At 38.7% G+C, this 24,322-nt stretch overlaps 1 protein-coding gene across 5 annotated transcripts in view; it reads right to left on the reverse strand.

The window, feature by feature from the left end:
• Positions 1–22,886, reverse strand: part of LOC115575308 (nuclear GTPase SLIP-GC-like) — a 28,859-nt gene extending 5,973 nt beyond the window's left edge. The window contains exons 1-23 of one of the 5 annotated variants that reach the window (XM_030407243.1): positions 22,582–22,886; positions 22,001–22,079; positions 19,849–19,961; positions 19,632–19,682; positions 19,461–19,499; positions 18,025–18,058; positions 17,751–17,843; positions 17,363–17,453; positions 15,329–15,545; positions 14,952–15,179; positions 14,318–14,524; positions 14,014–14,189; positions 13,631–13,724; positions 13,451–13,538; positions 13,165–13,286; positions 12,672–12,845; positions 12,420–12,577; positions 12,123–12,240; positions 6,345–6,453; positions 6,106–6,239; positions 5,812–5,893; positions 5,588–5,669; positions 4,483–5,446 (exon numbers count right to left, since the gene is read on the reverse strand). In XM_030407243.1, coding sequence (XP_030263103.1) covers positions 5,413–5,446; positions 5,588–5,669; positions 5,812–5,893; positions 6,106–6,239; positions 6,345–6,453; positions 12,123–12,240; positions 12,420–12,577; positions 12,672–12,845; positions 13,165–13,286; positions 13,451–13,538; positions 13,631–13,724; positions 14,014–14,189; positions 14,318–14,524; positions 14,952–15,179; positions 15,329–15,545; positions 17,363–17,453; positions 17,751–17,843; positions 18,025–18,058; positions 19,461–19,499; positions 19,632–19,682; positions 19,849–19,961; positions 22,001–22,067 — 2,511 coding nt within the window. In that variant the 5' untranslated portion in view covers positions 22,068–22,079; positions 22,582–22,886 and the 3' untranslated portion in view covers positions 4,483–5,412. Of the gene's footprint in view, positions 1–4,482; positions 5,447–5,587; positions 5,670–5,811; positions 5,894–6,105; positions 6,240–6,344; positions 6,454–11,543; positions 11,696–11,777; positions 12,013–12,122; positions 12,241–12,419; positions 12,578–12,671; positions 12,846–13,164; positions 13,287–13,450; positions 13,539–13,630; positions 13,725–14,013; positions 14,190–14,317; positions 14,525–14,951; positions 15,180–15,328; positions 15,546–17,362; positions 17,454–17,750; positions 17,844–18,024; positions 18,059–19,460; positions 19,500–19,631; positions 19,683–19,848; positions 19,962–22,000; positions 22,080–22,581 lie in introns of those variants that run through there. The other 4 variants (XM_030407242.1, XR_003982652.1, XR_003982650.1 and 1 more) reach the window with 4 other exon arrangements.
• Between the last annotated feature and the right edge of the window lie 1,436 nt (positions 22,887–24,322).

The raw sequence follows: 24,322 nt of genomic DNA on the forward strand, positions 1-24,322 counted from the left end.
ATGAGAATCAGCACCTCCAAATCCGAGGCCATGGTTCTCGACCGGAAAAAGGTGGCCTGCTCCCTCCAGGTGGGAGGAGAGTTCCTGCCTCAAGTGGAGGAGTTTAAGTATCTTGGGGTCTTGTTCATGAGTGAGGGAAGGATGGAGCGTGAGATTGACAGACGGATTGGTGCAGCGGCCGCAGTAATGCGGTCTTTGTATCGGTCTGTCGTGGTGAAGAGATTACCAGTCAATCTACGTTCCGACCCTCACCTATGGCCATGAACTTTGGGTCACGACCGAAAGAATAAGATCCCGGATACAAGCGGCCGAAATGAGTTTCCTCCGCAGGGTGGCAGGGCGCTCCCTTAGAGATAGGGTGAAGAGCTCTGTCACCCAGGAGGAGCTCAGAGTAGAGCCGCTGCTCCTCCACATCGAGAGAGCCAGCTGAGGTGGCTCGGGCATCTGTTTCGGATGCCCCCGGGACGCCTCCCTCGGGAGGTGTTCCTGGCATGTCCCTCCGGGAGGAGACCCCGAGGAAGACCCAGGACACGCTGGTGTGACTATGTCGCTCAGCTGGCCTGGGAACGCCTTGGGGTCCTCCCGGAAGAGCTGGAGGCAGTATCCGGGGAGAGGGAAGTCTGGGTGTCCCTGCTCAGGCAGCTGCCCCCGCGACCCGGCCCCGGATAAGCGGATGAAAATGGATGGATGGATGGATGGATGGAAATTAAGTTTAATGTTTGAATGTTTCCCAAAGGCTTGTGTATTCCAGCTGCTTGCTAACTGTGTCTGTCTGTTGTTTGGTGCTGAACAGGTAGCTGTATAGGACATTGTTGGGGCCATAGCCAGGGGAGAAAAATTTTATACTTTGTTAAACATGGCTGTGCTGCTGTGTTTGTTACTTTGTCAGATGACAGAAGAAGCAACACAGCCTTTATCAGACAGCGGTGGAGTGGCAGAGTCACAGCAGCAGGTGAACTTGAATAAGGACATGGTGGTTAATTTAATTTTAAGTGTTAGCTAGTTGTAATATTAAAAGTAGGCCTGGTGAATACTAATGATCTTCTTCAAGATTTGAGCCGTGCTTTGTCGCTGCTTATAGCATCAATATTATATTTATCAGGTGACAGAGGAATCCCTGCCAGGCTGTAGCTCATATAGGCAAAATTCAGAGCTACCGGTAAATTTGACATGGTGCTATACTAAATGTTTTACTGCATATGTTTGACTGCTTATGTATAGTAGGTAATGCATCATACAAAGTTAATTTCAGGCTGGCATCATGTGTTATTTCATTAGGATGCTGCAGCAATCTTGCCTGGTTGTAGGCCTAGTTCAGGGAGAGACCAGGTGGCGTTAAAGGTGAGACCTCAACATAGGTTATAACACTGTAATGTAATTAAAATGTAAATTTGTTTCTACAAAAAAAATTAAATGTGTAAATATTAACTTTATAAATGTGATGTTGCCTGCCTGCATATTTTCAGATGCAGTCATAGAGAGTAGTTAATTATATAATGTGGTCTATTTCTAAGGAAACTGGTCCAACTGTAGACAGCAACTGGGAGAGAGTGGTTTGTCCCCACCAATGTCAAAATCAAACCTACACCCTTGGTTTGAACATGCTGAGATCAATACAAAGCTTGAGAGTGCTGCCAGAGGACACAACTTCATCAGTGTATCAGATCTTTGAGAAGTCCTGACAAGGTTGCATTTTTCAATGTGGAAATCAGCATATTAAAATATTTTCAAATGTTGCATGTTGGTGTTGCAATCATATGTTTCTCCTAATGTACTGTATATAAGGAAGCTTTAGTTGTGTTGCACCTTAGTTTATAGTAAAGCTATCTGTGTTCAAAAAGAGAAAGAAATATTGAAGGCAGTGTTCTTGCTCAAAGGTTAAAGATCTTTATGGCGATGACAATTTCATAGTTGTTTATTCGCCATCTCAATAAAGGCTTTATAACCTTTGTGCCAGAGGAGTGTCTTGGTTGTTTTTTATCTCTTTGAACCTCAGTTCTCCCTACCAAAGAGCACCATCATCACATTTAGCTTGAAATTCTTGAACACTTTCGTGTGTTTAAATTGTTCATATAATGTGTACTCATACAATTTGCTGGTGCATTGTATCTACATCAGTGTTGGCAATGTTCCACACACACAAGAAAGGCAAACTCACACAAATAGAATGCAAAACATTTATCCTGAAGTGGAAATAACCCATAGGGCGTACGAGGTGAGCCACTTATAAACACAGGGTGTTTCACAACATCACTTCTGAGTCCCTAAAAGTGACGAATAGCTCATGGGTCGGTCCTTGGTAATGATTACTAACCTATGAACAACAGGTTTTTTTTAAATTGATAGTTAAATGTGTGTAAATGATTGCCTGGTTGAGACATTTTTCATGTGTCATTATCAACAAATCCATACTGGTGGTTATTTTTAATTTCTGTCATACCTGTTGGGCAATGTTGTTGCTCCACACATCATAGATGCTCCATGATGATGTGGGAGTCATTAACAGGTTTGTTGGGGCTGACTTCACTCTTTGTTGTCTCGTCGTGAAACTAATAGACTAAATGTGAACAGGATTTAGTTTGGGCTCTTCTCTTAATCTGTTGGGCAATGAAAGACCAAATAATAAACTGATTAGATATGGTTTATATACGGCTAGAGATGGTGGGATTTACAAATTAACTTTCATATGGAATAATTGTGTTATTGTGTTATTATTGTTTTGCAAAACACACTTTTGGACCTATCAGAAGGCTTAACTTTTTCTCAGTGAAGCCATTTCTTTATGGAAACTATTCCTACCACATGTACACATCACTTAAATACACTGAAAACAGACAAAGCCAGGCAAAAAGGATGCAAACTATTATTCTAAAGAGGAATTAACCCTTAAAGAATACCAGATCCACCTCCTGCTATACACAGAGTGTTTTACTGTTAAAGTGGTTGCCTGATATCATGTCACTGATATCATTGTTCTTCCTCTTAGCAATCACAGTTCTCTTTATCTGTGGTTTATAATTTAACTAGGCTGAATAAGCAGAATTAAAAAAAGTCTTGTTGAGGCCATCGATGAGTCAGCATGTTCCATTTTCTTGCAATCAGCAGGCAGTAAGTTGCAGTTTGCTAACATGAACATACATGAACATATTCTTGCTGTTACCATTATTCCAAAAGGAAGAACAACATGCCTCAACTGAACCTGTTTAGATATGAGGAATAATATTCGTCAGCATCACCAGTTGTTGTTTTTGACTTTTCAACTCCCTCAATGAGGCATTTTCCAAGAACCTTACAAGCCTCTTCCATGGTTCTTTTTGGCCTGTTTCACCTGCCTGAAATGAAACAACACATTTGGTATTGTAGCGGTACAGACAATGACACTATACTGCAAACTTATCAGTTTATTTCTTTGGATTTCAAGACAGTAATTATTGTACCTTTATTCTTGCCTTTAGTCTTTCTCCCTAAAAAACAACTTTTTTCCAACTATAACTGTTGCGCAATGTTGTTGCTCCACACATCACACCTGCTCCATGATGATGTGGGACTTATTTGAATAATAACAACAGCTATGTTGGGGATTATACCTGCAAAATATTTTTACACCAATCAGTTGGGGCTGATTTCTTTACTCATTTGTTGTGTCGCTGTGAAAGTTATAACGTAAATGTGAAAAGTATTTTGTCTGGGCTCTTTTCTTAATCTGTTGGTTCATTTGGCCACTTTCAGATAGAATTATTGTGTTGTATTGTGTTATTAATGTTTTGCAAATCACACTTTCGGACCTATCAGAAAGCGTAACTTTTCTCAGTAAAGTCATTTCTTTATAAAAATTGTTCCTACCATGTGTTCACATCACTCATGACTTACATACACTGAAAACAGACAAAGCCATGCAAAAAGGATTCAAACTATTTATCCTAAAGGGGAATTAACCCTTAAAGAATACCAGATCCACCACCTGTTAAACACAGTGTTAGTTGCCTGATAGCATGTCAGTAATATTATTGTTCTCCCTCTTAGCAATCACACTTTTCTTTATCGCTGGTTTATAAAGGAACTAGGCTGAATAAGCACAATTTAAAAAAGTCCTCTTGAGGCCCATCCCTATTTATTGGCCATCTATTAGTCAGCATGTTCCATTTCCTTGCATCAGTAAGCAGTAAGTGGTAGTTTGCTAACATGAACAAACATGAACAGGAACAAATACCTGCAGCTACCATTATTTTAAAATTAATATCAACATGCCTCTTCTGAACCTGTTTAGATATGAAGATTCATTATTGTCAGAAAAACAGCTGAACATTGTTGCCCTGTATGAAAGTAGTTTTGAAGATGAACAGCTTCAGGACTGTGACAATTTCTTTCTCTTCATTTACAGAATGAGGACCAAGAACAATCAAAACAAATGTCAGGGAGAACCTTCAGAAGCTTTTGGGTGCTTTAATGACCATATTAACAACAAATAAGACAACCAATCAGTGGCATTTTCACTCAGAAGAGAACTTTATTGAACGGTATACAAAATCCAAAAAGATTGGTGACACTTTAAGGGATGTCTTGAACCGTCTCCAACAGGTGTTCAACTGATTCACATCATTTCCATTCTCATAAAAACATCCAATGACCCCTCGAGTCCTGTAAGAAAGATTCTGTATTTGTCATGTATCTCCACTCATTCATTCAGGTTTTCCTTTGTCACCTATCTGTCCATCTATGCAAAAATAACAGAAACAAAACAATCAGCTAGTTTATCATTTTCATCTAATTCTCTCTATTTCTCATATATGAACACGCAGAAACAATTATTTAGCATTAAGACAAAAGGGTCATTCAAGATCATTTGTTTGAAAACCCTGATGTCCATGTCATATACGAGCTAAAGCTTGTAATCAAGGTTCAGGGGTTTAATGAAAACACACAGAACTAAAATGTGAATATAATTAAATTGCAGTGTATTGATCCCAATCAACCATTAAACTCAACTAAAAATTAACTACTAAACTATGAAAAATAACAACATGAATGAATACCATAACATATACTCAAGAAGGAGAACAAATGAAAAACAAAATGTCTCTGCACCATGATGGTGTGGTTGTTAAGACTAGTACAATGAAACCACAACGTCCCTGGTTTAAATATGACTGAGGAACTCTGCTGCGACACACACACACACACATGTTCTGTCTGCCTCTGATTCAATCAATTAAAGAGTGAAAATATCCTTTGCAGGAAAAATAAAAAATAAAAAAATCCTTAAAATCCTTCTGAATGAAATTTACAACAAGAAAACTCAACATACAACCCTGAAAGAGTACAGGAATAACAACTTGACAGAAATGGTTGAGGCCAAATCTCAGAGGCCTCCTGTCTCTACGCAGCAGGTCTGCAGGGACCTTTAGTTTGTAGTCAGGCGTCGGATGCTTCTCCCCACTGAGCAAAACTGAAACATCCACCAGAAAGACAAACATCAAACTGACTTTGAACAGTTATCAGCTGCTACTGTGAGTAAATACACTGTTAGCATTATTTAAAACAGGTTAGAATCAGTGCATCATGTTAACAAATCCAACAAAAGTTTTACCAGATCTGTGGTGTTTCTTCATCTTGGTTTTTCTTCAAGCAATTGTAGTGTTTTTTCACCTCCACAAGTTCCACCGTGAAATCTAAAACAACAAAGAAACAATTTGTTTACACCAAGTGCACCATCAATAACACTATTGGAAATGTCTTGCTATTACTTTCAATAAATATTGGATGTATTTTTAGAGACTGTAATTGTTTTAAACTTTGATAAAACTCCCTTACCTGGGAGTGAGTAATCATCTGTCTTGAGTGACAGCTTGATTGATTTCTGCATCGTTTCCTTCAGTTCCTTCAGGATGTAAACCTAATTCAGCATCAGAAACTTTATTAGTTATCACTCACACTGTCAAACAGTGTTCAATATTAAAATGAATCCTATGTGATTTGTCTGTCTACATTTGTGTTGAGACCAGACAACAAAACAAACAGATCACCTAGAATCACAGATGAATATAAAGATGTGCTGCACAACATGTTTGACTGTATCATTATTGGATTTGATAGAATATGACAAACCTTCAACTTTCTGAGCCGTCTCAACATTATATCTTTAGCCTGCTCAAACATGGTGTTCTTTAAAGAATATACATGCTGCTTGACAGTGTCCCTCATATTTTTCAGTGAGTCCTTTCCTCTAAATCCTGCTGCTTCTGCAATAAAACAGAACAAATATGTCAACTACATTTTCTGCACTGTGGCAACAATATAAATGTGTGTTACTGCCAGAGTGTTTATGTTATGATCTTCCATCTTACGCTGATAGCAGTCCTGCATGTTTTCCTCGATTGTTGTTGTCAGACTGTTGTAGACTGTTTTCTTTTTCTCCCGGATGGTTTTGTTGAGTACAGTCTTAATTTTTTCCTCCTTGGAAAAAAAAAACAATACAAGGTAACTTATTCTTTTTCAACAAGTTTTCAAGTTTTCAACTTTCAAATATGTGTGTAGGGTGAAATCTTGTGTCTGTGGGCTTCCAGCATGTGTTCTGTCTGATGCCATCTGATCTGCAGATTATGAATGCGATGTATTGTACATGGTATAATGTACAACTAATATACAACTCTCATCTGCTCTAGACAAGCAACTGATATTTAATTGCCACGACTGCAGCTTACATCAAAATAAGAAAACGGGTGGGCAGTGCAGAACGACGAAGATGTAAGACGCGTTTCACAGAGGCTCTGCTGGAATGTGACTTTTTTTTACACTTTTATATTCAGGGTTCGTACACATTTTTCAAGGTCAAATTCAAGCACTTTTCAAGCACTTTTAAGGGTCATTTTTAAGATTTTCCAGCACCTTATTGCTGGGGTAAAATACGTATCTAAAGGAATATATATACTTGTGATTTTTTTTTCATCACTTTTTATAACAATTATGTAAATTGTATTATGCTGTAAACATCTAAAATTATATTTCATAATAGCAAAAACTTCAGAAATTAATCATCCAGTCTGATCCCAATATTGAGAAAGCCACAGAGTTATAATGTCAAGCACTTTCAAGCACTTAAACTAAAATCCAAGCACTTTTCAGACCTTGAAAACACAACATTGAAATTCAAGCACTTTCAAGGATTTCAAGCACCCGTACAAACCCTGTATATTACACTTTTGTATTCTTTGTACCGCAATAAGCCCTAATACTGCAGCCTAAACTTATTTTTTCGCTCGCGGACACTCTATGATGGCAGGCCGAGGGAGAAATGATGCTTCTAAAACATGCCGCGGCAGGCCCCAGCCATCACCTGAGCCACAATCCTCAGAGCAGCCAGATGCTAATGCTAACGCCACCCTGTTGCTAAACATGAGGGAGATGATGGACGATATGCGATCGGATATTATCAGTAAGTTTAAAAACAGCATCTCAGCAGCAGTTAAAAGAGAGATCGTGGTGGCTTTGGAGCCCTTTGAGAACAGACTTGCTTCATATGGTGAATCGTTTGCGGACCTCGAGCGCTCGGCTAACGCTCACGACACAGAGCTATCCGACCTCAGAGCTAATTGTTGACTCCTTGTCAAAGAAATGCGAGGACCTGGAGAGTCGTTCAAGATGGTATAATGTTCGCCTAGTTGGCCTGCCTGAGGGCACTGAGGGTCCCCATCCCACCGAGTTTGTGGCCCAGCTCCTACAGGACATACTTGGCCTGTAGGGCCCATCGCACTCTACGCACAAAACCCAGGGATGATGAGCGCCCTCGTCCACTCGTGATTCGTGTAAACCTATTTCAAGTTCGGAACCAAATCCTATGTCGTGCCGGAGGAGCTTCCCCGCTGTCCTACATGGGCAGGAGGATCTCATTCTACCCCAACTTAACCCCGGCGGGCCGCCTTTGCTGCGTTGAAGAGGGAGCTCCATTCCTGCCCAAACATCAAGTTTGGTCTTCTTTACCCGGCAACGTTACGTATCACTCACAGGTTTATGGATCTGACATTGGCTTTATACATTATTGAGAAGAACATTAAAAAGGGAGTCATTGATGACACTATTTAGCACACATGTTTATTTGCTATGGGGCTGCTACTGTTATTATTCCTGAGGACTACATTTGCCACCTATCCTGGATGTCATGTTTTCTTAATGTGTTCAGTGAACTACAGTTCTGATATGACACCAATTTTGTTTTCTTGTTTACTCCTGTTATTGATCCTCTATATGTGTGTAACAGTGCTGTGTGTGACACCGAGCTTCAATTTCCGTGAGGGAACCTCCCAAAAGGATGAATAAAGTTGTCTAAGTCTAAGTCTTGATTTAACCCAACATGGCTCATTGTGACCACTTGAATGCAGGAATACCTCAGGCAAAAACTGTAGCACTCTAGGTCCCTTACTGTTATGACACAATTGCTTGTGAGATGCTGCAAGTGTTCATAATTTTATACTGTTCAAATTGTTGTTCAATATTATGTATTGATTTATTAGTCAGATGAGTTAACTGGCCTGGTTATAAGTACAGTTATCACAGTGTAACTTCATTGATTTAACTCCATGTTACAGTTCCAACACCTAATTAGTTGTAGTTCTTCAGTTGTTTACTATAGGCTCTCTTCAGAGCTATAAGAGGTGTGACAGCATGTTTGTTTAGGGGGTACATTGTACATATCCCGTTTGGGGGGGATGCCTCTGCTAAAGTCCATGTGGGTGGGCAGACGGATGGGAGGGGAAAGGTACGTGTTTGTTTTCATGCTTTTGTTTCTGTTTTTCTCTCTTTTTGTTTTGTTTCTTTTTGTCTCAGTCAAGTTTTCACTTCCAGCTTTGCCTCAGATCATCACTCTTATATAATACTCCTGTTAGCTGTAATTAGCTGTCACTGACATCTGGCGCTTTTTTAACCCCTCTAAGAGGGAATATTCTTTTTTTTCTCAGGTCCATCACACTTTCACCCGCATTGATTATTTTTTGGTTGATAATAGACTGCTGTCATCTGTATCTAACTGTAAATATGATGCTATTGTTATTTCTGTTATTTTTTTATTTCCCCTATTATTATGAATATATGCTTTAAGAACTTCAATTCTACGCATGCAGCATGGCGTCTTAATACACGCTTGCCCCTTTGTTATTGGATATGTTCAATGAATCATTTGAACTGGGCCGCCTTCCTCAAACTCTTAATCAAGCCTCCATTTCCCTTCTTCTTAAAAAGGGCAAGGACCCATAGCCTGCACCTCTTATCGTCCAATAAGTTTATTGAATGCTGATTTTAAATTGTTATCCAAACTATTAGCACTACACCTGGAATCCTTTCTCCCCTCTATCATTTCCTTGGACCAAACAGGGTTCACTCGAAATAAGCACTCTTTCTCTAACCTTAGACGTCTGTTCAATGTACTTTACAGTGTCTCTTCTTCCAACACTTATGAAGCCATTATTTCATTAGATGCCGAAAAGGCATTAGACAGGGTTGAGTGGGATTACCTCTTCTATGCTTTGGAGAATTTTGGTTTAAAGAATAATTTTATTTCATGGATTAAGTTTCTTTATTCAGCCCCACAAGCCTCAGTCAGGACGAATAATATCCAATCAGAATTTTTTCACCTGTATCGCTCTACTAGAGGGTTGCCCCTTGAGCCCCCTATTTTTCGTAATCGCCATTGAACCTCTCTCGATAGCCCTTCGATCCAATCCTCTTATTACAGGCTTGGATTGCACGTGTCAACTCCGTAAAAAAATGAACATACTCCCAAGACTCTCCTACTTATTCCAGTGCGTACCACTCTTCCTCCCTCAGTCTTTTTTCCTCAAACTCGATAGCCTGGAATAAGAAAATCCCTAGGCTGCGCAAACAATATTTGCAAAGACTGAAGCCACTGGGAGGGCTGCCAAATCTTTGGTTCAATTATTGGGCTACCAATATTAGGATTCTTAAATACTGGCTTCAATATGAGGCTTTTGATCCACCCCCAGCATGGCTGGTTATGGAGGCAAGTTCAGCAAAGCCAGTCTCCCTGAAAGCCTTAGTGCACTCTCCTATCCACTCCTCCACTTTTCCCTACACCAAAAATGTGATCGTTAAGACCTCACTCAGGATCTGGGTTCAGTTTAAGTGTTACTTTGGCCTACAGGCATTCTCTATTTATGCACCACTCGCAGCTAACCATGCATTTCCTCCTTCTCTAATAGACAGTGTTTCTTAAGGTGGACAAATTTTGACATTCATAGACCTGTATATTAATAATGTATTTGCTTCATTTCAGTAACTTTCAGATACATTTTCACTTCCTAAGCAACATTTCTCTAGATATTTACAAGTCCGAAGCTTTGTTTATGACACCTTTTCTAGCTTTCCTAATTTACCCTCTGACTCAGCCTTGGATACTCTCTTGATACCAATCACCACTCTTAAAGGCTCTATCTCATATATCTATAATCAAATTAATCTTTTACGTTCAGAGCCCTTAGGCTTGATAAAGTCTCTCTGGGAGGTGGACCTAGTGAAGTGTGTGACTGGCGATATCAGAGGAAGTCTGGACAGAGATTTTGAGATGGGTACATAAATCTTCTATTTGTGCAAGACACAGTCTTATTCAGTGCAAAGTTGTACACTGTACCTATTATACTAAGGCTCAACTGACTAAGATTTATGAGGGTGTAACTCCAACTTGTTATAGGTGTCAGCTATCTCCTGCAAACTTAATACACACGCTCTGGCATTGCCCTTCTCTATATAATTACTGGACTGAGATTTTTAATACCCTGTCAGAGGTAATTGGGGAAAAAATAAGGCCAAATGCTCTGAGTGCACTATTTGGGGTTGCCCCTCCTTCCCTCACTAAGTCCAAAAGGATGTACTTGCTTTTGCTACCCTGCTGGCCAGAAGATTACTTGTAATTAATTGGAAATCAACAAGACCGCCCTGTCACGTCCGCTGGATTAGGGATAACCTTTATTTTCTTAAGTTGGAGAAAATCAGACTGTCTTTAACTGGCTGCTCCAGTAAATTTGAGAAGTTATGGGGCCCTTTCCTTCAATTTGTTTAGAAGACAGATCTTCATCTCACCCCCAACTGACACGACAGAAGTAGCTTAGAGAAGTGGATATATTATCTCTGCTGTGATGAGGTCTATATGCCGCTACCTTGACTTGGGATGTCTGCTACTTTCTCTATTGCAGTTTAATATTACCTGAGTGATGTGCCTGTATTTCTCATGTCTTTTTGGGGTTTTTTGGTTGTTTTTTTTTGGTTTTTCGTTCCCTTTACCTTTTAATTGTCTATTTCTGTCCTAGTTCTACTTTTTAACCTTTTTCATCTTATCATCCTTATTGTGGTTTTTCTAGTTTGATATAAGTTGTTTGGACATGCAGCAATACCTCAGTGACCACTCTTTCTTTCTGTTGTTTCTCCTAAAAGAAAAATGTACTTAACTCCTTGTAAATTGTTTAATACAAATGTATACATCTGCAAAACCCAATAAAAAAAGATTGAAAAAAAAATAAGAAGATGGATGGACTTCTGAGTAATAATGATATAATAAATTAATGCCGACTGAGTAGTTAGGGGTCCAAATGTGTACATGTTGATGGATATCATTGCTGGTGTGATCCTATAGCAAGATGGTCTCTTGTCAATGCCAAGGTAATATTTTCAGTTTTTCTTCTTTCTTCTTATCCTTTTTTAAAAATATATTTAAAAAATATATATTTAAAAATATATACTTATTTATTAATTGTTCTTTAATCTATTTGTCTTACTTTCATAGAAGGACCTTTGCCAGTCAGCCTTTTTTTGTTAGCACTTTCGCCAAGAAGGTCCTGGGTTGGATTCTCACTGGGGCGGGGCCTTTCTCTGCCAAGTTTGCATGTTCTCCCTGTGTACTCTGGTTTTAATCAGGGTTATTCTCCAGTCAGTGCCCATGACCAAGCCACTGGCTAAGATCTGCAGTTGGTCCATGTACATTGTTTCTTCTTAGTGTTCAATTCTGTGTAACTTACAAAGCAATGCAGTGAATAGATGATAGTTAGATGGATGTTTTTTTCCCTGAATAAACAGCTTGACATTGGACTAATGAATAGGATGGTATTGTTCTCATATTTTACCTCTGTCTTGAGAAATATCAGTTGCAGTTCGACATCTTTGTACTTCTGAATCAGCTCCTCCATGCCAAGGGAAAATGTATTGATGACCCCATTGAATGCTCCACATTTTTTCTCATTTCTGAAACATGATAACAAATTGTACATTTCATGAAGAAAGAACTGACATGTTTAAATTTCAGTATTAACATTTGTACATATGTATTTTCAGACATAATTCATATTAACTGTATATTGAAGAATCTCTTAATTCTGTACATTCTACATATTGTCATATATGCTTATTAATTCATTTCTTACGGGAAGGTCTTCTTGAATTCCTCATCAATGCTGTCAGTCAGGCATGCAGCTAACTTGACATTGAGGTTTATTGGTTTCTTGTTTTTTGGTTTGTAGGTGCCACAATTCCTAACCACACATTTTAAGATCTTGTGAAAACCACGACCTGATACTCCTCTCTGAAACAAAACAGAAAAAATTAAAAGATAGTTAACATATTCATATAAAGACCAAAATCAGTTGTTTTGATTTAATAATGTTTTAAATACGTACAGGTTGTAAGATGGACTTTAAGACTTTGTCACACAAGCTTTCTGATTTTTCAACCCCCTCACTCAGGCATTTTTCAAAAGTCATGTAAGCCTCTTCCATGGGTCTTTTGACTTTTTCAAGTTCATGACTTATTTTTTCTTCAAGGTCTTTGCACACATCTGCTGTATTGCCAGCCTGAAATGAAACAGCACAAAAAGTATATAAAGAAATGAAACCATAACACTTATTTAATTTTGTTGTACAATGTTTGAAATGTACTTCTATTGCTTACGGTATGACCATCCTGACTGTGATTATGCAGCCTCTCAAACTAAATTCAGGATTTTAATCAGTATCAAAAGTTAATTGGGTCTGTTATTTGACTTTGCTATGTTTTCATTACATATGAGCATACTAAAAGAGCATACTTACAAACAGAAGCTTACTGAGCTGCTCTGAATATTTACTGTCATTATTAATGACAATTAAGACATTTGAAGAAAATAAAAAATACCACGTTTCTGCTGTGGGCCCCTTGAATCAGAGAGAGAATCCCATAAGCTCCAGACACATAGTTCAGTGTCTCTGAGTGACGGTTATTGAGATCTTGCAGAAATTCCTGGAGTTTGGGTATTTCTATAAAAAAAAAAAAAAAGATTTTAAAAATGAAATATAGATTCATGCCATTTATTTATGTTCTACACTAACATTCATATTTCATAATCCAATTAGTCATTTCTGTATATAGTTATTTGCGCTGTACACTTTCTGTTATCCACATATATGAAGACTTCTCCTACCAGTTTCATCTGGTGCTAGATGTTTTTTCTTGAAAAACTCTTTGGAGCTCACTGTGAACACTTTAAAACATTCGTCACCAAAATGTTTCTGAAAAAATAAACAAAATTGAAGAGTTTTAAAGCAGGCTTGCAGTTGTAGACAATCTTTGGTTGGACATCCTGTCTGTCTATAAAACTCACCTTAACCTTGTTTAGTTTTTTGAATTCTTTGTTCACTTCTTCCTTGGCTTTCATGTTTTTTTTTAATATGAGTGCACGGACACCAGCTGCTGAACTGTAAGAAAAGATTTGCATGAAGAGGAACATCGTACAGTATAAAGTTTTTTTTGCTACAGTGTTCTTTCAAAAATAGAATTAAAAGTCAAAATAATCTGTTTGTAAACCTGTGCCTGTTTCTATCTGTTGAACAAGTGAATGAAAAAAAATATATTTTCTACTATACTACTAATCCTAAAAATTCTTTGTTTTCCCTGCCGCACCAGAAACGGACCAAACTGTGCCCCAGGACTGGATCATATCCCTGAAATTACATGTATTGCATTTGCTTGTGCATGTTCACTTACGAGTCATCTGAATCTTCAATATTATCCGACTTGGTGCAGATAAAATCAATCTGCTGACACTCGCCACCATTTCCCATGATGCTGCTGGCACTTTTCAGGATCTCCCAGGTTTCTTTCTCTGCTGCTGCTCGATTAATTTCAGTCACAATCCACACAATGGAACAACTTCCAACAACCTGAAGGAGCATAATCCCAAGGTTACTATGAATAGGTACGTTATCAGTGCTGTGTGATAATTTGATGTAACACTTTTCCTGTTAAGACAGTAATGTACATTAATCAACAGTCCATGCATTTAAATTACCGATTTCCACATTTCATCTCTGCTCTTGTTACGGTCACCAGTTCCAGGAAGATCCACAATTGTGACATGCTGGAGAAGACGATTCTTTGGCACCCTGACAGTCACACACTTCACTAGTGGCCAATACCATCTCTTTCTTTCTTTACCGTCTCCGTCTTTTGAGTCACTTTTTGTGTATTTGACACATTTTGCAGACAGCTCTTTAGCCTGAAACAAATAACGAAAATAGTTTTATAAATTAGGGAGAAGGAAAAGAGGAAGAAAGAGGAAAACAAGGTCCCAAGAACACAGTTTGAAGCTAGAAACATGGCAGGGCCCGCCAAATATGAACAAAGTAAAACAGTATGAAAGGTCAGTTCGGTTGTTCAGTCTATTCAGTCATGACAATGAAAAGAGTTTATGTGTTTGTTTTGACATCAAAATCAGTCAATGAAGATCTGATTGAGATTTCTCCTCCAAAACTACATAGTGCACCTTTAACCCATTTTTCCACAACAGCTCATTGCAAAGATGGGTTTTGTAGTTGGAGTATACATGATGGTCCTGTAGCAACATTAATTATGATGTTCCAAGAACATCATCAACACTTTTATATGAGATAAACCATGTATACATAATATTTTGTCTCACTTACTGATTCACATGTCAAAATCTTCCTCTTGGATTGGAGAAATTCTGGAATTTCTTTGAAGTATTTGTTATCCATGAGGTCTTCAGCAGATTTGCTTCTCCATTCCTCTCCATACACTGCTGACAGCTTTTCATCAATGTCACGATAATCTTCCTCTTCGTCCTGATCATTTCCCTGATCTGCATTATCCCCAAGGAAATTTAACAAGGACCACAACTCGTCTTTCCACTCCTAAAATATAAATGATTGTGTTTAACTCATGTTTAAATGGCATGTAAAAACGATAATGTCTGCACTAGTATATGTTTTTGCAGCTATATCATTTTTTCCAACTAGTTTCAAGTAAATCTTGGATCTAAACTCATTCAACCAATTTTTACCTCTTTTGTGATGAACTCAATGTCCGCCTCATACTTTGGGCTCTTCATGTTGGCCTCCACTTTAATCATGACTGAGGTACATGCACTGATGCTTCCTGAAGGCAGAAGGTTCTTCTCTCCAATGACAGCATTTATCAAAGAGCTCTTTCCAGCCCCAGTTTTACCAAAAACACCAACCAGGACCCTCTTGTCTGTCTCCAGGTCACTGATTTTATTTCTGTTGCAACAGATTTAAAGTTAAAGTTTAGTTTAAATATTTGTTAATTGATCGAATTAATCCATCCTAATTCTCCTTGACCTATCTTCTGCGTTTGACACAGTCAACCACCAAATCTTCCTCTCCACTCCACTGGCTGAACTTGACATTGCTTACTCTGCTCTAACCAAGTTTACATCATACCTGAGAAATCGCACCTTTCAGGTCATATGGAATGGCTCCTTGACCAAACCCTCCTCTCTGGAAACTGGTGTCAGTCAATGCTCAGTACTAGGACCACTTCGATTTTCACTATAAACTAGATCAGTGGTTCCCAACCTTTTTTCCTTGAAGCTCCCCTTGCCTGTGTCCAAGACAAGCCAGGCCCCCCCAACCCCAACCCACATACACTAAAAGAATAAAGTGATTAATTACAAACTTTTATTTGCGAAAATAAACATCAGTTATATTCTCCTAGTTTTACAATGTATATAGATACATTTCTTCCTTTTTGTGTCATCAGGTGTATCACACACAAACACACACATAACGCTTAAATAGCTTAATGAATTTAAATGTGGACCAAGAAATGTTTCAATTTGGATTATAGAGAGTTTTGATTGGGTGTGTTATTGGGACTTTATGCAGTCCAGGGTATAATTGGCCGTTTTTTACTATTTTTGATTTTACCATTATATTTGACCTTAAAAACTATTTACCTTGCCTTGTTTGGCGTCATTATTTTTAAGACAACCTCACATGTGTGACTATACAGTTATTTTTTCATTTTGACACACTGTATTAACACAATGGACCTAAAATCACAAAAAAGATAAAATCCGAGTAGGAAAAAGTTTGATTTTTTACTGTGAAAACCACAAATATGTTTAACGAACCATTTTTATTACTTATAATGCAAATATAAATTGTTGTTTGCTAAACTTGTGCATAAGTTTATGAAATTTACACAGTTATATGTAATTATTTGCGTTTAAATGCAGGCATTGCCTCAGGCTCAGGTCTGCCTCAGTTCTCCTGCCTGCTCCACATTCAGCAGTCTCCTCATTGTTTTGACTCATTAAACAAAAAAATGTTACACTCCAAAACACGCTAAATGTCACAAATCTCTCAACCCTCAAAACTCGCTATCACCATCACTGTTGGTCCCTCCCACAACTTCCCCCTGTTCCCCAGCAACCAAATCACGTGTTTTGCCATGTAATATTGTGATTGGCTGGTGTGGTGCCCTTTTCCACCAATAGGAATGTGTTTTTTCCCTTGCAAACACTTCCAGCTTGCGGACACTTTCGTGAGAGAAGCCAGTTTTTACCGTCTCCGACCCCAGGTTGGGAACCACTGAACTAGATCACTAGACTATGCAATCACATCATATGGATTCTCTTACCACTGTTATGTAGACAACAGCCAACTGTTCCTCTCTTTTCCCCCATGCTCTGACACCCAAGTTGCAATGCACATCTCAGCTTGGACAACTGCGCACCACCTCGAGCTCAACCTTCATAAAACGGAACTGCACTTACTGTGCACTAATATGCAAATTATTATTATTAATTATTAGTAGCAGCCAGAGGCAGGCTTTGAACCACAAATCGAGTGATGTGCCTCACATTCATCCTTCATGGTAAAAGTTTGCTGGAAAATAGCTTAATATTTTAAGAGGTATGATAGTGATTATAAGCACACTGAAATAGTTGAACATTTTGACTGTTTAATGGTTTCTGTTGCTGAAGGCATGCAGGAGCTGAAATGTGCCAGAAGTAGAGGCTCATATAACAAGGAATGTTTAATATAAAAATCTTAATAAACTCAGTACTTACCTAAGGAACCTATTGATGTTGCTGTCTTGGTTAGGTAGCCTCTGTTGGACAAACCTCATGATGCTTTTCACATCAGATAGTATGATTTCTTCTGTAAGAATGCAAAGCGGTACTGGATTTAGGATGCCTTAGAGTGTATCATCAGGCTCATACTGTGGCCACTTGGGCCACATGATATACGGTTGTCTGGGTTGAAAACATCATACAGTAAATACATGCAGTTAAATATACATTTAGGATGTTCATATAATGTATGCTCTCAACTGTTTGAGGTGTTCTGATCAGAAGTGTTGGCCAAGATATAGAAACAGATGGTAAATGATTCCATTACGTAACAGTTTTAAAACCATATTGTATGTTTTAATTGTCTAAAAAGTGATTTAAATACCTGTGTATAATCCCAGTCCACTGGTACGTTGGCGTTTACTAGGTGGTGAAGGCCATTTGCTGGACTCGCCCTGAAGATCCAGCTTTCTCTTTCCTTTTTTTTTTTTTTTTTTTTTTTACATACATTATGTAAGACGTTTAAAAAAAATAACATTTGTTTAATGTTCCTGTCAAGATATTAAATATGGTTAACTCAAAGCTAAAAGATATGGCTACCTTTAAAACATCTCCATGAACTCTTCATGTAATCAATAAGATACTGAACTTATACTAACCTTTATCCTTTGTGCCGCTGGTTGATGGCAAAACCTGAGAATGAATAAGAATGATGACTCTTTTATTGATCTAGTAATGAAATTCACACAAGCCTTTTCTTTCGATTGTTATGGGGAAACCAGTGTTTCCTCATGTTCATTAGGTTGTTGGTTCTTGAACACACCCTTGTGTTCAGGCCAACCCCTCCCAACTCCTCTGCCCAACTCCTTCCTGAATAATCTGAGGGTATTTAAGGCACCTGTGGCCACATGGCTGTCTCTTTGTCTCTCCCTGGTTATCATGTGGGGTCCTCTGACTCTGAGCTGCTCTCTCCCTCTTTTGCCTGGTCATAGTGTGTATGCACCTACTAATGAATGAATGAATGAATGAAGGTATATAAACCCAAGCTTGTGCTCTTTTATAGTTCACCTCCAATGTTGTGGGAGTGCATTGTTAAGCGGGGTTAGCCTGTACACCTTTTATTAAGGTATGTAATTTTAACTGTAATAAGGATATAACTGAAATTCCAATTACATGTTTTAATCACTATTTACTCACCCTTTTTCGAATTTAATGGTCAGTGTCAGCTGCTTTTTTTTCATTTCACTCTAGTTTTGCCTTCATTCATTTGCTTCTGTTTATTTCTTTTATGATTTAGTCTGGACCAACTGGTGTGTTCTTAATTGTTCCTAGTAATTTCTTTTGGTCCTTTTTACCTTATATATTTTTTTTTGTGGCATTAGTCAGCTCATGGTGGAGGCTAGGCACGTTAGAGTGGTTCCCCTCATTGTTTGTAGTGTTAAAGTTTACCGGGACACAGTTTGCGGTGATGCACCGTTTTTAGTGATTGCCGATTGCCTTGAGCACGTGTGGTGGGTAAGTTGGTACACTCCTGGAACACACCCTTAAGTAGGCTGGCTTCTGCCCATTCTTTTTGTTAATCTTGTAATAAGTGTTTCAAAATGACACCATTTTACTGTTTTATAAAATACTTAAATAAAATTGTTATAGTTTTATAATTTGATTAGTTTTCCTTGCGTTATTAACCCCCTTCTCCACAGATGCTTCCATTTACTCAACAATTGAAATTAATACATTTGGCTTTGTTTAGGAACCACGTTTCTGTCTTGTCTCCGTTTAACAAACTTATGTTGTCTGTCAAGTGATTGAGGTCTTGGTCAGATTTTCAGAAGATATTTCCTGGCGTTGTCAGGTAGGTTCTGGTGGCTTTCATCCACACTCTCACCTCGTCACACTAATATGGGTCTTCAGGCTTAAACTAAAATCTTTACAATTCACACAATAATAGCTGTATTTGTGTTTTAGCCAATCTGGGATGAGCCTGACAAAACGCTTAGAAGTGGAGACAAGGAAGGGGATAACATGTGATCACTTGCATGAGGAGGAGAGGCATGTTTACTGATAACATTCCCGTGAAATCCAGTGTGATCTTTACCTGATCTGATTCAGCTGCTTCTTCTTTCTCTCGTTGAAACTGCATTTAAAGATGAAATTCTAAGATGATGGCCATGTTAAATTTTGAGCAGATATTGAAACAACCTGTGTGATTGTGACAAATGCTATAGAAGATACAACATTGTGTCAAACTGTAGTTGCAGTAACTTACCTGAGGAGGAGAGTCAATTGATTCTTGGTGGTATGTTGTGTTGTCTTCTCCCTACAACAAAACAATAGTTGCAATCCAAAATGTTATACAGTATTATAACTCTGCCTGTAAGCATCATTATTGTTCATTATTGATGCTCCTGTTAGTGATGAAAAAATATCTTAAGTGAGATTAATGGAAACAAATAGTCAAATATATTCATGGTGCAGAACATTACCTTTAACAACATGAGTCTTTTCTTGAATATTGCCCTTCGTCCCACTTTTGGTATCAAGTTAGCAATGTCTTGAAAATCAAGGCAGTAAAAACTTTCCTCATCAATGCCTTCATCTGAAACCCAAAAATGTTAATGTAATTTTTAGTCATGCAGAAATGAGAATGATTTCAATTGCAGCAGAAATGTGTTTAATAAATGGTGAAACTGCGTTTAATTTATTATTTTCGAAAAGTCCTACAGCCTCACAGAACAAGCTGATTGCTTTGTATTTTAAGTATTTGTCACTTTTCAGTCTTGATTTCAGTGCTGCTCCCGAGTTTATTACATGCTGCCCTTCAAGGTCTTTACTGTGAGTGGTTTTGTAGTCTGAACACTGACACTAACACTGATCTCTCCTATTTTTCCTAAAATGTCAAAACAGCAAAAATATGTTCTAGGTTTTTTTTTTTTATGTCTGTAGTAGATTGGTCAGTCAAATCAATAATGGATAATTGTCACATATTCCCCTCACTGCAGATCCAGCCAGACCCTCCTTCCCTCTCTTAACCCTGCTCCCGCCAGTTTCATCACGTGACCTGCTCCACCCACTTACTACTCATTCCTCCTGATTACCTCAGTGCAAAGTACGAGGCTCATTTATTTACATTTATACAACACAGGATTGTCAAACAAAAGTGCAAGTTGTAGTCCATGTATGCCACTCACAAAACAGAAAATTATAAATAGATGAAACATGGTGAGTCAAGTACTGACAGTGGCCCACTTAATTTTGCCCTCCGTCAGACTGTCCAGTGTTCATTGTTTGCTGTTTTCCACATCCTGCTTGCCTGAACCCCTCCCTCAGAGTCCTGCACGGGTTCGGGTACCCGCGGGTACCAGACGGGTGACCCGCACAATTTGGATGAAACGGGTGAAAAATAATGTCCTGTGTCGGACACGGGTGCGGATCGGGTCGGACGCCTAGAGAGCGCGGGTCGGGTTTTGCGGTGGTCATTTTCATGGCGTCAGGTGCAAAAAAAAAAGAAAATCATTATCGACACATCTACAAAATATGCCTGCATTTCAAAATGATAAGCATGTACTGTATTGACCCGAATATAGGACAAAGTTTTTTTCGAGGAAAAAATATGTGACAAAGTGGGGTCGTCTTGTAATCGGGGTCTAACCGTTGACACATGCTGATAGTTGTCTGGGTCGCTACACGACCACAACAGCAGAGGGCGCCAGCTTAATGTAGAGAAGTCAATAACACTGTGGCTGGGTTATCTGTCAATCACAGCGGAGAAGAAGTGACGGGAGATGAAAAATGGAGAGACGCGGTGATTTTACGGAGCAAAGTGGATCAAGTGGGGCAAGTTAACAGACATCTGAGGCGGAGCTATGATGCTGATTTTAAGATAATGGTGATCAATGCAGCGGAGGCGCCAAACAACTGTCAGCCAGCCAAGAAATATGGAGTTACGGAGTGTAACGTCTGAAGATGGCGGGTCCAAAAAGACCGTCTGAAAACACTAACAGTAAGAGAAAAGCTTATCGTGGTCCTCTAAGCGGCCGCTTCCAAGAGACTGACAGGAGGGGATGTGAGTTTGTTATTGAGAAACGAATTTTGGTTATCAGAGTCTTTTTCTGAAGATTAATCTTGAAAAGAGGGGTCGTCTTATAATCAGGGTCGTCCTTTATTAGGGTCAATACGGTATATTTCATATGAGCTCATTCATGCGTGCTTGAGCCCTCCCAGAACTCCCATTCCCCACGCTGGCTTACTTTCATTTTTAAAAATTGCGTCAGTCTAATTTTGCTTCGGGTGCGGGTCGGGCGTCGGTATCAATTTATAGCGGGTCGGCTCGGGGGCGGAATGTAATTTGTGCCACTGTCGGGAAACGGGTCGGATGCGGTTTTAAGTACGACGGGTACGGGCGGGTGCGGGTTTGCAAAATAAGACCCGTGTAGGACTCTGCCCTCCCTGATTCTGGGACTTTTTTTCATTGTCTCGTACCTGGATAATGTTGACTTTATGTCCACCTTACTGGTTTCAACCTCTCTTTTTGAATTAAGGATTTTGAACTTTGACGCTATGTGTCATACTTGTCATGTTATGCCAGTTCTGAGCCAGCACCAATAAAATAAACAAATAACCACTGAAATACTTTACCTTTGAATGTTTCGATATATTCACTGAGGCCCCACTCAGTTAATTTGTTACGTACAAAATCATCCATGATCAACAGCAACTAGAAGGTAAACAATCATAATACAAGCAATCATCAGTGTTTGATAATTGGAGGGAAAAGAGTTTAACCAAAGGACATTTTTTAAATCTAATTTCACTGTAATAATTGTGGTTCAGAAGACAATTTCTTAAAAATAATTTTCCATTTCCATATTTAATAACATTTTATGGATGTTTAATGATGTAATTCTATCACAATTGAAAACACCTGCTGAACTGAAAGCATTTTAAAATGTATCTTAGTTTTACTCTCCACTACCTCTTACCACTATGAAATCTTTGCAATAAAGGACATAAAGGGGCTGAGGTTTACAGCGTGCAGATTTTAAAAAAGGATACTTAAAGTAGCAACATTTTGTATGCATCATAAATCTATTACATATGACATGGTTATTACAAATATTGACAACACAACACAGTAAGTTTCTTAAATATTACCCTGATGTTTTACTTTACTTTATCTCTCAGTTTTTAATATAATGCATTGTTGTTATTGTACTTACATTTAGTCTGTTCCTCTTTCATGCATGAACATGTCTCCTCCTGTGCTTGATGAACTCTGAGCTCTTTCTTTTATATCGTCTCCACCCATCGCCAACATTCCGTCCTCTCTGCCCACGAATCAGGTTCAGCACAAGCAATTCAAATGTGTTAATACAGATGTATAAATGGAGTGGAGTCATAGATGCAGAAATGCGTATGGACATGTCAAACGATGGCTGAAATGTCCACACCAATATTGAGGTTAAAGGAAAAAAAATGCGCCTCATGTGACATACAAAGGGTTAAATCCTTTCATACTTGGGCACCGCCTCCCAAATACGTCTTTGAGACAGGTCTGTTTTTTGATTGGCTAAGCTCCATGTAGGCTGTCGAAGTTGTTTCACTTGCGGGCTTTGCCAGTGTTGACGAGAGGAGGTCGACACTGTTCCCGTGCAACACATGTCGGGTAAGAAAAGAAAGGTAGAAGACATTAGAAGCTATTTCACCAAACAAAGTGTAAGTCACCTAAGGAAAATAGTCCCCCCTCATAGGCTACCGCTTATGAATGCAAAACATCGTTTCCAACCGTTTTCTCACTCTTAATGGTGATTGATTTGTTACTTTGTCAGGTGACAGAAGAAGCAACACAGCCCGTCCCCCTTATCAGACAGGGTGGAGTGGCAGGGTCACAGCAGCAGGTGAACTTGAATAAGGACATGGTGGTTAATTGAATTTGAAGTGTTAGCTAGTTGTAATATTAAAAGTACGCCTGGTGAATACTACCGATCTTCTTCGAGATTTGAGTCGTGCTGTGTCACTGCTCATAGCATCAATATTTTATTTATCAGGTGACAGAGGAACCCTGGCCAGGTTGTAGCTCATTTAGGGACGATTCAGGGCTACCGGTACATTTGACATGGTGCTATACTAAATGTTTTACTGCATATATTTGACTGCTTATGTACAGTAGGTAATGCATCATACAATGTCAGGCTGGCATCATGTGTTATTTCATTAGGATGCTGCAGCAATCTTGCCTGGTTGTAGGCCTAGTTCAGGGAGAGGCCAGGTGGAGTTACAGGTGAGACCTCAACATAGGTTATAACACTCTAATGTATTTCAAATGTAAATTGGTTTCTACACAAAATATAAAATGTGTAATTATTAACTTTATAAATGTAATGTTGCCTGCCTGCATATTTTCACATGCAGTCATAGAGAGTGGTTAATTATATAATGTGGTCTTTTTCTAAGGAAACTGGTCCAACTGTAGACAGCTGTTGTTAATCTATGTATAATGCAAAGTTTAATGCAGTGGTTTGCACTATAATGTAATGCAATGCACTTTGACTGAAGTAAGTTCAGACATCAGTATTACATAGCCTCCTTGTCTGTCATTAGTGTCATTACACCGCTTAACAACATATACAGTTTTTCTCTCCTGGCAGCAGCGCATGGGGGTGGGGGAACTGGCTATGTAATATTTACTTTATTCAAAGCTGCTATATAATTTGCATAAACAAGATTGGTTCAGAAAGCAATACAACCTGGCTGTCACCAAACAGAGCCTGGGAAGTTTGTTGATAAGAACTTTCATCACAGCGAAGAATCAGTTAAGTTCTATTTATCTGAATATTTGTCTGAAGACTGCTCTAATAGGAATCTAGGTTAAAACTGAATGTTGGGAGAGGTATCATCATCTTGCATTCTGAATCTAAACCCTTCACATTCAGACTTAATGCTACAAAGATGAGCTACATT

Source organism: Sparus aurata, chromosome 23, assembly GCF_900880675.1.
Source record: "Sparus aurata chromosome 23, fSpaAur1.1, whole genome shotgun sequence".
Taxonomy (NCBI): Eukaryota; Metazoa; Chordata; class Actinopteri; order Spariformes; family Sparidae; genus Sparus; species Sparus aurata.